This window comes from Callospermophilus lateralis, chromosome 7 (assembly GCF_048772815.1).
Source record: "Callospermophilus lateralis isolate mCalLat2 chromosome 7, mCalLat2.hap1, whole genome shotgun sequence".
Taxonomy (NCBI): Eukaryota; Metazoa; Chordata; class Mammalia; order Rodentia; family Sciuridae; genus Callospermophilus; species Callospermophilus lateralis.
Window position 1 is genome coordinate 92509300 of NC_135311.1, and position 20603 is coordinate 92529902.

The 20603-nt window shown below is 39.1% G+C and overlaps 1 protein-coding gene across 1 annotated transcript in view; it reads right to left on the bottom strand.

Annotated features, from left to right (window-relative positions):
• The window catches only part of Cachd1 (cache domain containing 1), a 203978-nt gene that overhangs the window by 61150 nt on the left and 122225 nt on the right, over window positions 1-20603 (bottom strand). The window contains exon 4 of the mRNA XM_076862327.2: window positions 14731-14837. Within this exon, the coding sequence (XP_076718442.2) occupies window positions 14731-14837 (107 nt within the window). The remainder of the gene's footprint in view (window positions 1-14730; window positions 14838-20603) is intronic.

Below are 20603 nucleotides of genomic sequence, written 5' to 3' on the forward strand. Positions count from 1 at the left end.
GCCCAGTACTACTGTGCACTTTCTATTTACCTCATGCTGGCACTTACGTACTAGAAGGAAGACTGTGACAGGTCAGAATGGACTGGGAATGAGCAGCCATGGTTCAAGTCCCATCTTGAGCCTGGCAAGACATCTGACCTTAAAGTTCCTCTCCACAGAGCTCCAGAGGCATCTTCCAAAAATGTAAAACAGATCCCACTGTTGCTTTACTTAAAACCTTTCATAGGTTTCCCATGGTACTGTATCTACCATTTAATCCAAATTCTACAAACCCTGTACAATCTGGTTCCTCTGAATGCTCCAATTTCACTTTCTTCCTCATTAGCTCACTACATTGAGCATCAACAGCTAATTCTTTCAGTTCCACAAATGTGCCAGGCCCTTTGTACAAGGCAAGCCTTAGGGCTGAGATAACTCTTTTCTCCCACTTTTCAACCACTTAGCTCTATTTGTATCCTTCAAGTTTTGTCTTAAATCTCACCTTCAGAGGTCCTTTCCTGACCACCCTCAGTTTTCACCCTCTTGTATAATACCCAATAAATTCCTTCACAGTAAAACTTGGTAATGCTCTGTGTATTTATTTATGAGGATATTTGATTAACACCTCACAGGCAGAGGCACAGTAAGCTATGTGAAGGCGGGAACCAATCAGCTCTGTCCATCAAACTCCCAGTGCCTCCCACAGGCCTGGAGGTTAGCAAGCACTGCCAGTGTTTGCTGGGTGAACCAAGATCTTGGCTAAGTCTCTTGACTTCTCTCCCCTATGAAATTTTATTATTTCAATTATTTCCTCATGTGCAAAGCAATGGATTGGACAAGGAGTTCCTAAAAACCCTCTAGAATTCAAAAGAAAAGAGTGGTAAAAAGGTAAAGAATGAATGTCAACAGGAAGAATGGATGATGCTCCTTGGCTTACAATCAGGTGACATCTGATAAACCCTGCATTGCTGAAAATATGAAATAAAAATGATTAAGACATCTCACCTACTGAGTGAGTATCATAGCTTAGCCTCGCCTACCTCAAACACATGCATAGCATTGAGCTGGTGTTGCATCTCATACAACACCTGGATGGACATTTTGTAGATGTAAGATGGAACACCCTGAACAGAATATCCAAAAGGCACTAGAAACAGAGTATAGGATACTTGCTCATGGGATCATATGACTAATTGGTAGCCAGTCAGGCCACTGCCTAGCATCAGGAGAGAATATCATCCCATATGTCACAAGTCCAGAAAAAGACTCAAATGTAAAGGATGAGTTCTGCTGCATGTGTATCAGTTTTGTGACATTATAAAGCTGAAAAATAATAAGTTGCACCACTATAAGTCAGAGACCATGGATTTATAACTAGAGAGGAAGAATAAAGTTCCAATTGGCTTTCAGAAAGTTTGTAGAAAAAAAGAAAGAGAGAAAGAAGAAAGAAGGAAAAAAAGGGAAAGAGGGAGCAACCTTACTTCCTATTGATTTAAAAGCTATGTCAGCACTATGTACAAAATGTGCAAACATATCGGAAATGTTATTTAGATGAGCATGATGGAGAAAACTTAATGCCGGCCTTTAAAAAATGAGGAGCCATCACAAGCTGTAATCTCTGATGAGTAAGAGCAACGAGAGGAAGTGTTTTCTCATCTCAAGTAATAAGTTAATTATAGAAGCATTTATAGAATCTCTTTTACTGTAAGCCCTTAAAAGCCAGAATGAAGCTTAATAGCTTAAAAGTATTTGGATAAAGCCCAGCAGACCATCAGGAGGCCAGTAGAAATTGTGTTTAGTCCTAAAAATTTTGTTTTGGGATTTTGCTTAAGACTGTGTAACGGAAACCTTTGGATCTGGTCACAAGTTCAGGACAATCCTCCTCCAACCAACTCTAAGTCAGAGGACATTAACATCTCCATTACAGTGAAATAGTTTTCAGAAATATTAAAAATTCAGGTTTATAGCATTATATGCACTTCCTTCTTAATGCATCAAGAAAGATTTAATGGTAGGCCCATGCTAATCTTTGGAAATGGTTTGAGTGTGTCCCTCAAGGGTTCATGTGTTGAAGTTTAATCCCTATTGTGAGATATTAAGGCAGAAACTTAAATCTGACTATGGTGTTTAGAAGCGGGACCTTTGGGAAGTAATTAGAATTAGATAAGTCCTCAAGGTGGTGCCCCCATGACTGGTGGCTGAGTAAGGAGACAGACTGACTAGTGAATACAGACACACATGTGCGCTCTCTGCCATTGCTATAAAATATCCCGTGCTCCCTCAGTGCTCTGCCAGAAGAAAGGCCATCTCTATATACAGTCCCCGGCCAAAATAAAATCTCTTTTCGGTATAAATTAGCCTGCCTCATGTATTTTGCTGTGGTAAAACAATGGAATAATACAATCTATTAGTCCATTATCTTCCATAATTGGGAAATCAAGATGAGCATATGATGGTACTACAAGACATCTTTAGCAACCATTCTCTCGGAAAAAAAACAGTCATTTTTTTTTTGCCATGATTTCTTTAATGGCAGCCACTAGTATGGCAAGTCACTGTGGAGTGTTGCCTCAATATAATCAGCGAATTAGAGGGTAGTGAAAATAAGGACCTAATTTATTTAACATCCAAATTAATCCATGAATACCTTTAATTCTATTCAGGAATCCTTTGGGAGGGGATAGGGTTTGTGATCACTAGATTAAAAAGACCTTATTCTAAGAGACTCTTGCTGCTTTTAATATTCGTATGGATTAGAAATCAGCTTATTGAGAAGGTTTCACTGTGAGGACCACTATTATGAAGGTGCACTTTCGAAACAGCTACATGTAGACATCAAGGTACTCAGTGTTGACCCTATTTTATATCAATACGAGTAAGTTTACAGCAGCCCAGGAAAAAACAAAATACTTCTAAAAACAAAAACATCAAAGGCCTATAATAAGAAACTGGCAGGTTATGGTGATGCCAACCCTGAACTTTCTCTACCAACTGAAAATTCCCAGGGTGCTAAGCAGATGGCCATCAGCAGATGGAGATGGGATTTAGATAAAAATCATAATGATAGGTCAGACATTTTACTTATTTTTTTATGAAATGTTATAAATATGTTTTATAAATTCAACATAATTACTGTTTTTTTTTTTTTTTTTGAGGAAAAAACTGAAGCCGAGACAGGGGAGGTGACTTAACCATGACCATAAAGTTGTTAAAATGGTAGGAGGTAAGTCCAATCAGTGGATTTAGTAAACTCACTTTCTTCCCTCCTTCCTGCCTTTCAAATATTTATTGAGTCTCGATTCTGGGTGAAGCATGATGCAGGGGTCATACCTTTTGCCTTTGGGTCCAGAATACTTTCTACTAAACCAATGGAAGATTCCCTGTTTGCTGCAGTGAGAGCACAGGAGAGAGGCCTCAGTGGAGAGGTGTTTACCACCTTTCTTGGGGTGCTGCATGTTCTTGCCCAGAGCACCTCCATAGGTAAAGCTCTTGAGTATAGGAGCTCTTTTATTTCTGCACCATCAAATGCTGATGAAAGAATATCTCAAAATGGAAACGGGTTTTCCAGCAAGCTCTATGCTCTCCAGGTAAGGACTTCGACGAGCTGACTATTTTTCTTATGGTTCCCATGCTAATTCTAAACAAAGACCAATAATTTTGTAATAGCCACTGCAAACTGTTATCAGATAAGCAGCTGAAAAAATATGCCTTTCCCCTTTTCAGGTGCTCTCTATTTCTCATTTATTGTGTCTCAAGATTCACCAGCATATAGTGTAATAAATTTTCTGTGAATCATGTGAATATATGGGCACCAGATTCTTTTTCCTTCTAATTTTACCATCCACGTTGTCTAACCGGTTCTTTTGTCATTGGCCTCCCCAGTCAAAACAAAACCTAACCATGTCCCCAAAATTCCTGGCCAGCCTTTTTGAATCCTTAAACCACCCCATCTATGGGAAACCAATTATAATTGGGTGGAGACTTTTGTTTTTCTCAATATTATTCACCAGAGGTAGGGACAAAAAGAAAACAGTTGTAGTGGGAAGTTTGTGCCAACTCAAGAACTCTAGGTTTTCTCATGCCCAGCCCAACAGCACTCAGCCAAGCACACCAAGCAGCGCACCTCCCACAGCCTGATGAACAGAACATACAAGAGCTATCCTAACAGACACACAAACACACACATCCTCAACAGACCAGAATTTATGTAGCACCTCTCAGGAACAGTCTGTGAAATAGCAAACATTTTGGAGAAGTAAAACAATACTCTGAGGACCCTAAATAAAATTCCTGGCATCATAACCTATTCTACCTTTCAAATTTCCACTCCTCACTTCCACCTTGAGTAGTGCTACCTTGTAATCTGGAGGGACCATATTTCAGAGACTCCTGGGTCCTTTGTATGATGCTCCAGGAGTGGCAAGCATATTAAGTACTTAACCACGTACCAGATATTTTATTAATTCTTTTAAATACAGTATCTCAGTTCTTTCTTACAACAACCCTACAAGGTAGGTTTTATTCAGAAAACCAAGGCATAGAGAGGTTAAAATTCCAGGACATACTAGCCAGCAAGAGTCAGAATGTGGAGGTTGACCAAGAGGTAGCATTATTCCCATTTGATGGCTAAGGACATTCTGTTTCAAAAAGGGAAGAGTCCTGAATGGGACCCAGAGACTTCATCACCGCATGCCCACCGTCAAGTTAAATTAGGGACAGTTGGACAAATTTGCTTCCAGCAGCAACTCAGTGATCCTTTCCTACTTCCTTGTATTTATTTTTAGTCTAATACTTAGGAAAGGACATCCTTAAATCTCAGATTCTGTTCCAAGTTCAGGGCTTTTCATACCCACTTGAGGTTAAGTATATTACACAAAATTAACCAGTCCATTCTGTCCTTGATTCATTTGAGACAGCCTGCTCATGGGCTCAGAAAACCTAGGATAAACTTCTGGATCATTCGTAATCAGAAAGGATCTACTGTTCTACCTTCTTCCTGTCCTAGGACACACTTACAAGAAGCCCAAAGGATGAGGAGATCTCCAAATTCACTCATGAAAGGAACAACAGAAAGTTAACAAAAAATGTCGTTCCCAAGCCTGTCTGAAACCTATGGATTTCCAATCTCTACCAAGTCAACCTTTGGATCCATTGGGTCTGGGTTGGCAGCCAAAGAATAGTTTTTGTTTGTTTTAAACAAAGCAGCCAAGATGACTCAGATAAATCATCAGCTAGGTTAGGGGCCACTAATCCAAGACGTTAAACGGCTTCCCAGACTGTTTTTGTGTCTTTAGCATAAACTATTTTCAAAGTACATTAATGGCAGCAAAAACAATAAAGACCTTCCCATATTCCAAGTTACCATGGATTTCTCTACTTTTCTTGAACAACTTCAAAGAGTGGTCTACACTGACTCTCCCCTTTACCCCACCCCATTCAACCCTCATCCAGCCATCCTGCATATGCCTTGGTCCCTCTCCACCACCCACTCTTGGATGAATAGAACAGTCTACGCCCGTTTCCCCTCCTTGCCAGACTAACTACACTTCTAGCCATCCTCAAAGCCCTCCAGTGCCCCCTCAGCTGGTTGCCTTCAGAGTAAAAACATAAACAAATCAAACAAAAACAAACCAAACCCAAACTGACATACATGATCCATTCACATATGGCTTAGTGCTGCTCTATTTTCTGATGCTCATTCCCTCTGAAACAAAGATCCATTCTGGCAACTCATTTTATAGATTTCAAAATATGCACTTGCTACAAATGTCTCATCTGGAAGTTTCCATTCACATTGTAAGACTCAGATCAGAGCCCAAGGCCTGAGTCACGTGCCCCAGTTTACCTTTATCATTTTTTAACTTAGCACCCTACTATCTGTTTTGACTTTTCTCCCCCACTCCCCTCCCACCAATGTACACATACACACGACTAGGTTTTAAACTCTCTATAGGCAAAAACTTTATCTTCATTACTTTGGTGTCTGGCACAGGAACTACATGCAATTGCCAGCCGAGAGAAGCTTTTTATAAAGGAGAGTGGGGAAGGAGTCAGGGTTGTTTCTGGGTCTCAAGCTTAGGCAAGCAGCAAAACAAAACTGCTCATAACTGATATATGGAGCACAGGCCAAAGGGAGTCTGGGTGAGGGCAGAGATTCTAGTTTGGTTTTAGATGTTAAGATTTTCAAGTGTCAGCAGGCAAAACATAGCAATAGAGAAACATGTCTTGTCTTTAGTGATCTATTATAGGGAGGCCATTAGAATAGGAGTCAGGACCCATAATATTTAGCCATGTCAATTACAAGAATTTGCTATTTCACTGTAGGTGATCAGTTGAATTCTCTGGCCTGTTTCTCATCTATAAAATGATGTTGACACTTGTCTTTGGTATCTATGGCAAGAATAACATGAATGTATAAAATCAATTATGACATATAAAGAGGCACTAGACTGGTTACCTTGTATACATAGTGTGTTTGGACTCCTCACAGGGAGTTTCCTATGAATGTTGAAGACTATGACTCATCTTTGGAGCCTGTGTCACTCTATATACTGGGACCTTTATGTGTGCAGATTTGCTGTTAAGCTAAGAAAATCAGGAGCTACTTAAATCACAGTCCCCCCCATCCCCATTGAGATCCTTCAGAAGTCTTGATTACTTCACCATAAGATGGAGAAACAAAAGCATAAAGAAAATTCTAGCTCCTTTCATTCTAACATTCCATAAGGACCTACTGTGTACCTGCTATGGGCAAAAACCTGGATTGGGCACTTGATATACAAAGGAGCAAACAGAAAGTAGCACAAGGTCTAGCAGATGTCCAGCATGAAAAAAATCAACATGCTATAAGAAGAATATGTCATGGAGCAAAGTCACACAAAGGAATGGTAGCTGAGCCAACACAACTCTGAAGGGTGGAAAAGGGGAGGAAGGATTCACAGTGTAACCAGGATGGAGGTGCCAGTGACCAGGACTGAGGACCCAGATTGGGGAGTTCAGAGGCAAGTTTGGTTTCTGTTTGATTTTTGAGGTCACAATAAGATAATCATGGAGAGATAAACTGAAGGTGGTTATTTAGTAAATTAATTCAGCATTGGACCAGGGCTGTAGCTAGAGATTTGGAATTTAGCAGCACATGCAGAAACTGGGGTGTGGGTTAACCTGACTGAGAACTTTCAGGGGGGTGACAATAAGTGAGGGTGTGTGGGAGCATCTACCCTGAGAAAGAGACAGAGGAAAAGAAGCCCTGGAAGATAGACAAAAAGGTCTGAGAAGAGAATGAATAACAGAAAATAATTTTATAGAGACCAAAGGATGACAGTTGCAAAAATGAGGTTTATATGTCAATGGCTACAAAGAAGTCAAGTGCAATTGTAGAGGAGTCACTTGAAATTCTACCCAGGATTTTTTTTTTTTTTTTTTTGTAGTACCATGGAGCTACATCCCCAGCCTTCTTTATTGTGTATTTTGAGACAAAGTCTGACTAAGTTGCTAAGGCTGACTTTGAACTTGCCATCTTCCTGCCTCAGCTTCTTGAGTTGCTAGGATCATAGGTGTGTGCCACTGTGCCTGAAAGTATCTTTAATACAGTGATAAACTGGGAAAATCTAAGTGTTAAACTGAATTGGACTGGTAATTCAACAATATTATACAATCATCACCAAATGATATAAGAAAATGTAAAAATGTATATATGAGTATGTGTGCACATACATACATTTTTAAGTTAAAAATCAACTCTAGTCATTATGATCTCATATGCTAAAAATATTTCATATAGTGTGCTCTAGCACATTCTCTTCATTATGATCCTATGTATAAAAATATATATCAGTATATGGCTTTTAAAATATTCTGAAATTGGGGCTGGGATTGTGGCTCAGTGGTAGAGCGCTTGCCTAACATGTATAAGGCACTGGGTTCAATCTTCAGCATCACATTAAAAAAATATAAATAAATAAAATAAAGTTACAAAAAATTCTGAAATCAATAAAATAGGGTTGTTGTGAGGAACTTTAAGCAGACTAGACGGTGAACTAGTAACTTGAGGAGGAAGTCAGGGTTAAAAAAGGACCTTCTGTTTTTTACTTGATCTTGTTTGTGTACATATACACAAAAATAGATGAAAATAAACCAAATCACAGGAGTAGAAGAATTGAGAAACTGAATAGTTTTTAGATGTTATATAAGTAATTACCACATCTTTTATGAAACTAATGCAATTGTGCAGCTGGGGTAATTGGGCATAAAAAAGAACCAGAGATTCCTAGTTTGGCTGAGTGTTGTTCTTTTATTTTAGATACAGCATGGTTCTTTTTTTTTTTCTTTCCTTACTAGGAAAATTTGCCAATTCTTATTTAACAGATCATTTTCAATAAACAGATGCTTCTTGACTTACAATGGAGCTCTGTCCTGATTAACCCACTGTGAGTTAAGAGTATTGTTAAGTAGAAAAATGCACCTACCCTACTGTACATCCTAGCTAAGGAACATAGTACAGTGTGGTCTTAGTTGTCTCCCCTCCTGATTGAGGTGACTAATGGGGAGCTGCAACTATTTCCCTGCCCAGCATCATGAGTGGTATCAAACCTCACCTTGCTATCCTGGGAAAAGATCGACATTCAAATATATTTTCTAATGAATGAGTTTTGCCTTTGTACCAGTATCTGTAAATTGAGCACCATGTGTATTTTTTAAAAAAAAAAATCTTCATTTTTAAGTTATAGTTGGACACAATACCTTTATTTTATTTATTTTTATGTGGTGCTAAGGGTCGAACTCAGGGCCTCACACATCCTAGGCCAGCGCTCTACCACTGAGCCACAACCCGAGCCAGAGGACCATGTGCATTTTACAGAAGGGAGAACAGTGGTTACTCACCACAGAAGTGCTGAAGCTACTGAAATGAGCAGTCTATAGCCTTTGGGGCCCACCTGTACCTCCTGTAGCATTTACCTCTGTAACGTGACTTCTAAATGCCCCTTACACCCCATGAATCCTGTATCTCAATGAAGACTGCAACGTTACCAAGATCGAAGTTTGTAACTTCAAATACTCTTTAAAAAATCAAACACAATAAAGAAAGTCCAGACACTTTTTCTTTCAGCAAGAAGACTAACTCCCACTCTCACCTCAATTGCATAACTCAAGAGAGCAAGAGGCAACTTTCCTTGGACTCTTCAAATAAACTCTCTTTAGGGATCAGGCCACGTACAAGAAAATAGCTCAGCAGGAATTTGAAAGAAAAAAAAGAGAGAGAGAGAGAGAAATGAGGGATAAAAGCAGGAAAGAGACTGAGCAAAACATTACCAGCACCATAATATAACACATGCACTGTCAAACTTTAGTTACTTGAATGGAATCAGGGACAAGGAGTCAATTTAGAAAGTAGAGATCTGGCAGGGGTGGTTTTAAGAAAAAGATTGCACATGTGTGTTGGATGGATGAACACATGACCTAGTTTTGGATAAATGAATCTAAGAATGGTTTATAATTTATGTGAGTCTGTTTCCAGCTAGTCTGAACAGCAATCTGAAACTGTGTTATCAATTAGGGGTCCATTGATGGATTATATACAGTCTGAAAGAGCCTGAGGCTGGACATCTTACAGATGTAAATATCGGACATGTGATAGCCCAGGAGCACATTAACTCTGCTCTGAAAAGGGGGTATGCGCTGTAGGAGGAGGAAAAGGGGGGACTCTGAGGTCACCCTTCACCACCTACCACTCCTCTCATATTACAAATAACTGCTCAAGTATGTGGACTTTGGGAGTCAGCCGCTGCCTGTTAGAGCGACACACGACTTCAAAAGCAAATCAGTTCTTAAATACCTAAATATTGCCAAAGGCTGCTTGTAAATCTAGCTGTGTCAACTGTGCCGAGAACAACTCTTGGTAGGCAGTAGGTTACACTTGAGTCATGCTCTTAGAAATGTCAAAATTCAAGATCTAGTCTCTATGTTCTACTTACCCCTGTCATCTTCACTCTAGTTTTCAAATCCTCTTAACTCTCCCTTAACAACAAACACTGCACTTCATAGAGATTCTTCTACTTTTTCAGTGCTGGGGATTGACTTCGGGCCTCATGCAAGCTGGACAAGCATTCTACTGCTGAATCGTACCCCAGCTCTTGTAGGGGTTCTTGATCATTTGTGTAGCTAAGTTTTACTCTAAATCTTAGTAGCAGAATGTAACTGTAGTTCAGCTAATAGGTCTTTTACTCTTAGCTCATGATATTGCTTCCTGATTTTCCAAGAAAACAGAGTTACTAAAGCAGGAATGTCCCCAGTTTCCAGGTATTGTGACACTACACCTATCATCCTCTGGGCATCTCTAATCACTGACTTTTCCTTCCCTCTTCTTTCGCTCTACCTGTGATGCAACCATCTCTCACTTCATCGAGGAGAAGGCTCCTGTATCATTAACTTTTCTCTGCTGGATCATTCCCTTTATCACATGAACTTGCTCTAACTTCGTTCAATGTAAAAATACACTCTGGACTCCTAAGGCCCTTCAGTTTTTCTTTAAGCAAACCTCATGCGATTACTGTCTTCAACTTCTCTCCTCCATTCTTAAACCCACAGCTATCAGCCTTTCATTCGATTCTGCTACTCACCCAGCACCTCTTCTCAGGCTCACCAGTGACTGTATGTTGCTAAATCTTGTGGTCAGGTTTCTAACTCTCATCTACTGGGACTGCCTGACAGTCAATCTCTCCCCAAGAAAGTGTTTTGAAACACTTTCGTCACTTAGCTTCAGGGAGATGTTCCTCTTGGTTCTCTCCCTAGGAGACTGACTGTCCCTCCTGATTCCTTTTGGATTGCTTCTGAGAGTCATAGGACAAAGTGTCCCAAGACAGTCTCTGGAGTTCTTCTCTTTTCTAACTCCAGTCATCTGCTATATGATTTTAGCAAGTTCCACGATTGAGGTATTACTACACCTAGACATGATGAGCCCCAAATTTAAATCTCTAGCCTGACCCTGTTCCTGGACGATAGGCCTGTATAACCAACTGTCCAAAGTCCTTTCTACTTGGGCATCTAATAAGCATCTTACTTAGCTGCCTGTATCTTGGCCTTTCTCTTGTCACAGCAGCTCAAGTTAAGTAGATTGCTTCCCTGCATCAAACCCTCTGATGGCCTTAAATTTCATTCAGACAAAAGCTAAAAATCTTTAAAATGGCCAGTAAGGAAAGGCTTTTGGTGATCCAGCCCTCAACTACTTATCTGACCTAATCTACTACTCTCTCTCCTCATTCACTCCATCTCAGCTTCTTGCAGTTTGGAGCACACCAAACATTCTCCTAGCTCAAGACCTTTGCATGGGATATATTTCCACCAGTTATTCTCATGACTTACAGCTCCCACTTCTTCAGATCTCACCAATGAGCCCTTACATAAAACAGTAAGTCTCTTCCTCTTTCCATCCCCAAACCCCCACCGACAGCATTCCCTGTCTCAACTCTGAATTATTTTTCCTTGACAGCATCTGTCTTAGTCTGTTCTGTGCTGCTACAACAGAATATACCACAGCCTGAGTAACTTATTTGGTTTATTTGGCTCACAGCTCTGGAGGTGGGAAATCTGAGGTCCAGGGGCAGGATCTGCTGGAGGTCTTCTTGAAGCATGGTGGAAGGCATCACATGGGTGAAAGAGAGAATGAGACCAATTTGCAGCCTCAAGTGCTTTGATAATTGGCATCACCCATTCAGCAGGGTGGAGCCTCAAGATCTGAACACCTACCATTAGGCTCCTCTCATCAGGCTCAACTTGGGACACAGTGGAACGACAGAGGCACTCCTCATCATCGACCTGGGCATTTACTTGTCTATTTGTTCAAAATCTACAGCTCCTAACCCCTGAATTTTGTTCTTTGTTTTGTTTATAGCTCCTGGCCTAGAATTTACCATATAGAGAATGCTTAATAAATAACTGCTGAACCCATTGTTATGTATTTATTTTCAATTGGTAGAGAAGAGGCAATAGCTTTTTCTGTATCCACTAAGAAAAAGGTATAATACTACTAGTAATGATGCATGAATGAGTTTTGTATGTCTACAAGAGAACTGGGCTTTGGGAAATACTTTTGTCATGTTTAAGGATTTGATCCTTCAAAATAAGGAAATGGGAATGTGGCCCTGGCTGCAGAAGATTCCAGATCCTCCAGGGTCTGGCCTACCCACTGAGGTTGGTGGCCCTGGCAGGGGAGCCTCATTCTGGACACAAGTGAACATGCACCACCTGCCTGCCCCAATTTGCCCTTTCTTATTGTCCCAATCATAGAGCCAGGAGGTAACAGAGCTTTGCTAGAAACTCAGCACCAGACTGAGGATCTGTTGTCAGAGATATGTTAAGCAAGGTATTATCTATCGGAAAAGAGAACAAATATATTTGAAAGTACAGTTAGTCCGCCATATCTGTGGATTCACCCAATCTTTGATTGAAAATATTCAGAAATAAACTGAATCTGTACTTATCAGGTAAAAATTTTTTCTTCTCATTATTCCCTAACCAATACGCATAGCAACTGTTTACTTAGTATTTACATAATACTATGTATTATAAATAATCAGGAGCTGATTTATAATAAGCTGATTATAAAAGCTATGAATGCTTAATTAAATAAGAAAATAAAAATACACCACTGTTCCATCACTTAAATATACCCACTATCATTAATGACTAGATCCTTCTAGATCTTGTTTGAATGAATAATGCATTGTTTTCTCTCTGGCTCTCTCTTTTTTATCAAATTATGAAAACAAGAATAAGATTTATTAACAGTGTAGAGACAGATGCAGTCAGCTAAACTCTAGGGACTTGGTGGTGCTGCTTGGAAGGCAACTGTACTTGCATTTTGTATATTTCATAGGTAATCATATTACCAATAATATGATTAAATTATATTACCAATGACAAGCTATTTCATTTTCATCATTTATGGTAATAATCATTTTCTCTAGAAATACTATAAAGTTTCTATGATGTTACCAGTTGCACTAAAAATTTCTTTTTTTTCCCTTAGTTATAGATAACAGTAGAATGTATTTGAACATAGTATACATACATGAAGTATAACCTCCTATTCCTGTGGTTGTACATGATGTAATGCACTGTTTTCTTTATTAATTCAAATAAATAACCCCACAAGTTTGCATGAATTGCAAAAAATAATAACCACATACAATATTAAATTACCTTGTACATTTTTGGGACACAGTTAGATCTGATTCTATTAAAAGATTGCAGCTTCAACCTCAAATCTTCAGACCCAGTAATGTGTCTTGTGTTAATGAACTTTTTTTGAGGGAAAGAGGTAAAGTACTGAATTTGAGAACCTGGAGAATACAGTGCCAGCTCTGAGCCCGGTGTCAGTTATGAAATCTTCCACACTTAATTTTTTTTTGGCCATTCCATACTTTTACCTACTTTTTTTTCTGTTATTACTGAAAAATATTCTCATTTATCTTGCTTTCTAGCAGTAAACCTTACCTGTTCCTGAAGGCTTTCAGTTTCTCTGACCAATTAAAAAATTATTGACTTCGGCTGGGGTTGTGGCTCAGTGGTAGAGCACTTGCCTAGCACGTGTGAGGCCCTGGGTTCTATCCTCAGCATCACATTAAAAAATAAATAAAATAAAGATATTGTGTCCAACTACAACTAAAAAATATTAAAGCAAATCTTAAAAAAAATTATTGACTCTACTATATACTGGCCCAGAGAATACGTGCCTGGCAGATTTGGATTGGACCATTTATCTAGCAGCTATAGTTTTATTATCTCTAAGAAATATAAAACTTATAAGTCTTTTTTTTTTCCAGACCCAGTAGATTACCTGGTTTGTGTATACAGTTCCTCATGATTATATATTTCTTTCCCAGAGACTGGATGGGGCCCTACAAGTAAATGTTCTCATCCTATGGCTTCTCTCTTGGGTTCTGCCCGTCTACAAAAGAACTGGGCTTTGGGAAATATATTTCTCATGTTCAAGGATTTTATCCTTCAACTTCCTAGTAATAAAGAAAAGCTTAGGACCATTCTGGGCTTTGGATTCTTCCTCAGTAATATCTAAAAATTGAGGCTGGTATTATTTCTAAAATTTCTTCCAGCTCCAAAAAGGTGAAGCCTCCAGGCTCTGAGATCCATCAATCAGCAAGTGTACACAAGATAAAATAGGAGAAATATGGAGTGGAACTCCAGGGCAAGAAAGCAGAGACATCATGTTACTCTGATGCTGTCAGGAGCTCTATAAACATAAGTAGCTAGTAGTCATTACCACTGCATGGACCTGAGTTCCAATGAGACAGGAAGAAAGTTTAACCTGAATGAATGATATTACGTGGTAACATTAACTGGTAGAAAACCTCTTCCATCATTCTTCCAGAAAACCCCCAAATTTAAAATTATAAATATGCAATGCAAATGAAGTCCAACAATTCTTGTTGCAAACATAACTAGGTCTCTAACCTTTAAAATACAAATATAAAACACACAACAAACAAGATAATGGATTGAAGAGTCTAGCAAGGTCCTTGGCACATGCCATATGTATAACTAGACAGTAGATGCCAGCTTGATTTTTTTTTTTTCCTCTCTCTCTATTGAGGGTTAACTTATCAGAAAGAAATATCCAATTTTGGGTATGTGATAATTTTCTTCAAAATGTGAGGGAAAATGTTTGAGGCAATACATGTATTCCACTTAAACTTGATAGAAAATAGTTCACCCTTGTAAAACAAACAAATTACTGACCTGAATTTAAGTCTCGTCCTGGATTGAAGGCTCGGCTATTAACAGTGGTGGAAAGTCGATCACAACTGATTGTTCTAGATACATTGGTATTAAAGTTCCCATCAAATCTGAAACAATAGAAAAGTAAGATTAACAATGCTTATTTGGGAGTTTTCTGACCTAGAAAAATCAACCAACAAAAACAATAGTTCATACCAAGTACAAAAAAGTTCAGCCAATAAAGAGAAGAATAGTAATTTAACATTAAAAACTTAAATATTAAAAAAAAAAAATTCAGGCCTGGGATGTGACTCAGCAACAGAGTACCAGCCTAGGATACATGAGACCCTGGATTCTATCCCCAGCCTTTAAAAACAAAATATCAATATAATATGGGGGAAAAAATCTGTGTCTAAAAAATTTAGAAATCAAATTCAATGCTAAGGGGATTAAAAAAATAGATGACAAAATTCAGACTGACTAAAATCATGAAAATTCAGACTTGAGCTCTGGGATTACATGTGAAACCATATACTTTAAATTATCCTATTTGAAAATAAATGAAATAGTACAAAAATAGACAGTATTGAAAGGGACATAATAAGTCTGGATCTGAAGCTCTTCTATGTCTCTACTAAATTGTGTGACTTTTGGAAACTTAATAAATTTCTGAGCCTTAGTTTCCTTATCTGGAAAAAGAGATAATAAAATTTACTTTCCAAAGCTGTCAGAAAGATTAGAAATAATGTATGTAAGTTCCTCTCTCAGTACAGGCACAGAACTTCTACCTGCTAGACTGTAACACAAATAAGGCCAAGGTCTTTTTTGATTTTCAGTGTGGTAGTACAATGTATCATAGGCAAGACAACAGTACAACTCTGGATCATAGCAGATCAACAATACCTATTAATAATCAATTACTCATTTGCTAGAGAAAACAACAATCTGAAAAAACGTATTAGGAACATGGGCCAATAAATTTATATTTATATTTATATTTAAGAGTATTTTTAAGCAAATCTAATCCAAATGTATCAAAAAAGATTTTAAACTTCCATGAAACTTGTTTAGGTTTCGGATGAGAGGTCTCCTGAAGTTTCTTTGAGATACTCAAACAAACTCAAGCTTATATTAGGATTTTTAAAAACTTGTGGTAAATGTGTAATTAATGAAATTCCATGAGCACATAACTTAGGAGAGGTGCTCTTCAAAAATCAAGATCCATTTGATCTTGAACTCTATTGTCTGTTGGTCACATCTCATAATAGATATGAATTATTAAAATCACATTGGTTGAATAAACAAGGAAGCTAGAATTTCAGTTTCAACAGCAGGAGTTAAAAGTTTTGTTTTGTTACACAGCACCTCAAAGAAGGAGATAACTGAATTTCACAGTCCTTTAGGGCTACAGCTCATGGGTAGAATACTTGCCTACCATGCATGAGGCCCTGGCTTCCACCCGCCAGCACCACAAAAAGGGGAAAAACATAGAGTCCTTTAGTCTAGCCTCTAGCCCAGTGCAGAATTAAATCAACATGAACTGTGTCTCAAAGGACACAGTTGCTTCACCAACAAAGTTGCTCTTCCTTGGACCTGCTCCAATTTGTCTAGACGAGAAGACTGCTGCCTTAAAAGCCACAGATGGGGAGAAAAAAGAAGAGATTAACACAGCAGCAGCTGCGAGTGTGTGTGTGTGCTGGCAGAGCAGCATCACCATAATCTCACTCCTCTTCATGTGCTAGCTAGCCATGAAAAGGCAGTTTCTTTACGAAACGCTTTTATAGAAGGCCAGATAATAAATACTTTAGGCTTTGTGGGCCATAAGGTCTGTTGCAACTATTCAACTCTGCCATTATAGTGGGAAGGCAGCCACAGAGAATATATAAAGAGTTGAGTGTGGCTGGCTTCCAATAAAACTTCATTTTCAAAAGTAGGTGGTGTGTCAGACTTGTTTCACCACCCCTGGTCTAGACCAGGGCAGGCCAAGGGAGTTCTCCAAGATGATGAATATGCACAATTTTTGCGCTGCCCAGTAGAGTGTAGCCACATGTGGCTACTAAGCATTGGAAATGTGACTGGTGTAAGTCAGACACCCAATTTCCTGTTTTATTTAATCTTTAAGATGAATAGTCACTGAAGAACAGTTGCCGTATTGGACAAGGGAAGTACAGAAGGGACTTGACTGTTTACCTCCTCATCCTTCAGGGCTGTGTTCACACACCAGTTCCTTAGGAAGACCTATTCTGACAGTGGGTGACTTCCCAAGCTTTTATAGAGTACTTCCACATTCTCTCAAAACACAATTTTAAATTTACAGTTCTATGTGTGTGTGTGTGTGTGTGTGTGTGTGTGTGTGTGTGTGTGTGTGTGTGTGTTAACCCTGGGGCCCTTACCACTGAGTTACATCCCCACCCTCTTTTATTTTTTGTTTTGAGACAGGGTCTCACTAAGTTGCTGAGGGAAGCTTCAAACTCGCCATCTTCCTACTTCAGCCTTTCGAGTTGCTGGGATTATAGGCATGGGCCACTGTGCCTGGCTTGTTTGTGTACTTTTTATAGATAGATTTTATAGATCAGGTGCTATAAATAGAAAGGTTTCCCAGGAAGGCAGACACTATATCTTGTTGGTTTTGCTCACCATTTTGTACATAATACTTAGCATTGTTCTTGTCAAAAGTAGGTGCTCGTATTAGCTGGTCTTTCATGAATATCCATGGAGCCTGGCCCTGGTTTTTGGACTCTTCTCAGGATCCAGAAATCTTAGCAAGGCAGGCATATGACTCATTTGAATGGTTATAAATGACTGAAATTCTAGCTACTCCACAGTCACCTGGGAAGCATGCTGGAATGTGGATTCCTGGATCTATCCTTGGAGAGTTTTATTTTAGTGAGGCTGGGGTAAGGTATAGGAATTTGACTTTTGACAGCCTCTGAGAAAAAAGAAGCATCTCTTGCAAATCAAGATGAAGAGCCCTTTGCTTCTGCCATGAAAATTCTTTTAGAAATAAAAGTAATCAAATTTCTTTCTAAGGGAACATGGTTTTTCCAGTATGCCTAAAAGAGACTAGGGACAGAGGATCTTCCAGTTTGATTTGGGCTCAAGAGGACAGAGTAGTTTCTAGATATGTCTGCATCTACAATCTCACAACTGAACCCCTTTCATGGTAGAGAAAAATGACACCAAGGGTCACAGAGCAAGTCAGGGATCTAAGACAGACTTGAATCCACAACCCAACTCCTTTCCAGGGATGAGTCACACACCACTTTGCCTCATTTAAGTGATGCATAAGGGAGAACTTGCAGAAAGGGGCAACTCAGGATGGGTACTGAAAAATCATCCCAGGAAAAGTGTAGGCTTGCATAAGAGCCCCTGTCTGCCTGGATGGAGCGTCCACGGCCAGGACCTCTGCGATCACCCTGGAGGCTTAGATTCCTTGGGCTTTTGTGAAATGATAACTGGTTCAGGGGAACCAAGGAGAACTATTACTATGGATCACTTTACTTCTTTCACTGCAAAGATCATCTTTAAAGACATTAAAGAGAACATTTTACAACAATAAAAATGGAAGTGACTCATTAACAAAAGTACGTGCTTAGTAAACATTTGTCAGTCATAAAAGAGTTTCATGATGTAGTACTTGTCATCCATAATCTACCCAGGGCTGGGGCTGTAGCTCAGTGGCAAAGTCCTTGCCTAGCATGCGTGAGGCACTGGGTTCGATCCTCAGCACCACATAAAAAAATTAACAAAATAAAGGCATTCTGTCCATGTACAACTACAAAAATAAAATAAAATAAAAATAACCTACCCAGCCTTCTCTTCCACTAACTCCCAGCCTACACTTGTTATCACACTGGCCCCTCAACAGGTGCTTCCTGTTGGATCCACCTCAGACTCTCCAGTCCACTGCACCTGTTCTTCAAGGCTCAGCTCAACTCATCTTCCTCTCTCAAATTCCTCCCATCAGTCCAGCTGATAATAAGTCCTTCCTCCTTCAAGCTGACTAATCTGCTTCTTAATCATATGACTTTTTTTTTTCCCTTAATTTTTATGTTCCTTTGGAATCGGGCTTATCATAGTATCATAGTCGGATCCACTGGACACAGATTGTTTTTAGATTCTGCTTTTATCAACAAAATTCAAGTGAATTATTTAGTCTATTTGGGTTGCTGTAACAGATCACCATAAACCAGGTGACTTATAAACAACACACATTCATTTCTGGAAGATAAGAAGTCCATGATTGTGGCTTTAGTAGATTCAGTATTCGGTGAAAGCCCACTTCTTGGATCAGAGATGACACCTTCTCACGGTTTCTTCAGTGAAAGGGGCCAGGCAGTTCCCAGGGGCCTCTTTTGTACAGACACTAATCCTACCCATGGGCTCCGCCTTTATGATCTAATCACTCCCAAAAGGCCCCTAATATTTCTCCTCATATGATCACATTGGTGGTTAGGTTTCAACATACAAATTTTAGTGGGGGAAGGCCCGTGAATATTCACACATTGAAAAGATTTGTTGTAAACAACAAGCAAATTATCTCAATTATTTTGCTTGACTCACGTATCAAATAAATGTGCATAAAGTGGGGATGAGATGCCAAAAGATTTTGTTATGGAATCCTTGTTAACTGATACCCCTCCCTGCTCCAGGGAGCTCTTGAAAACTCTGAATTCTCTCTAGAACCTTTCATGTACTTGAGTGGTCAAGTCCCCAATGGGACTGTAAGTTACTTGAGAATTTATTTTTCTCTCTTAGGTCTAACACATTGCTGGGAATGTGGGGTATGCCATAAATTTTTATTGGCTGATTGAATAATGAGAAAGGGCAGAGAGCTAAGTCACCAGAAGGCTCTGGGCATTTTGTTCAGTAATATTCATTGAACAGCTACTTGATCTCACAATAGATTGGATGGCTTTGAGTTCTCTTACGCGTACTGCACCTCAGCCACGGAACACACACCCATCCACCAGCCAAGTTCACATGAAAAACCTGGAAATAAGCCCTACTCTGCTGCTTTTCTCACTAACTGCACTACTGACCTGCCAGTCTGGTAAGGAAGTAAGTGTCAGTAGGGGCTTAAGAGATATAGAAGGAAAAGTGTGTCCAGACATAGGAGGAAAAGGTGGGCCACCTAGGCTAGGAGGAGAATTCTTCCAAGCAAATGTAAAAGGGGATCATCTCTCTGCCCGTCACTCTTGCACGCTAATGCTGCTGCTCTGTCTGGATTCCAGACCCTACTTGACTCCAGCACAGGAGTGAAACACGCTTAGCCATCCTTGTTAGCTACCTCTGGGCCCTGGAGGAACAGTTGCCTCAGCCAAAAACAGGAATGTGTTTTATGCACGTGAGTCTTTGAGGAAAGTGATTTATAAAAAGCAGTGTGCTGTTCACCCTGATTTGGAGACTGTGGGAAATATCAAGTTCATGCTTGAGATGTTTTATAAAGCAGGTCAATTACTCTTTGGAGTAAATGAAAAGATTTCACATTGAGAAGTATATTAGTTGCCAGTCACATTGATATCATTCCAGGTTTATGAAAAGGTCAAGAACTAGTAAAAATCATAGATTATCATGTAAAATGAGGTGGCAATTCATTTTAAGAGGTTTTTGTACACTTTATTCTTTATATGCATGCTTTTTTTTTTAAAAAAAAAAAAGTAATGGCAATAGAAAAATCCTATCTAAATCTCCTTTAGACCTCGACTCTAAAAACTGGAAATATTGGATTAAAACTGCTTCCTATACTTTTCATAAGAAAAAAAAAAAAACAGTTCCTGAAATTCAGTTTCAAGAGAAATAACTCCATCTCTTACCCCCTTAAGAAAAAAAAAAAAAGAAAAAAAAAACTTCCTTCTGGATTTACTTTCATGAACAACTGATCGAAACTGCAT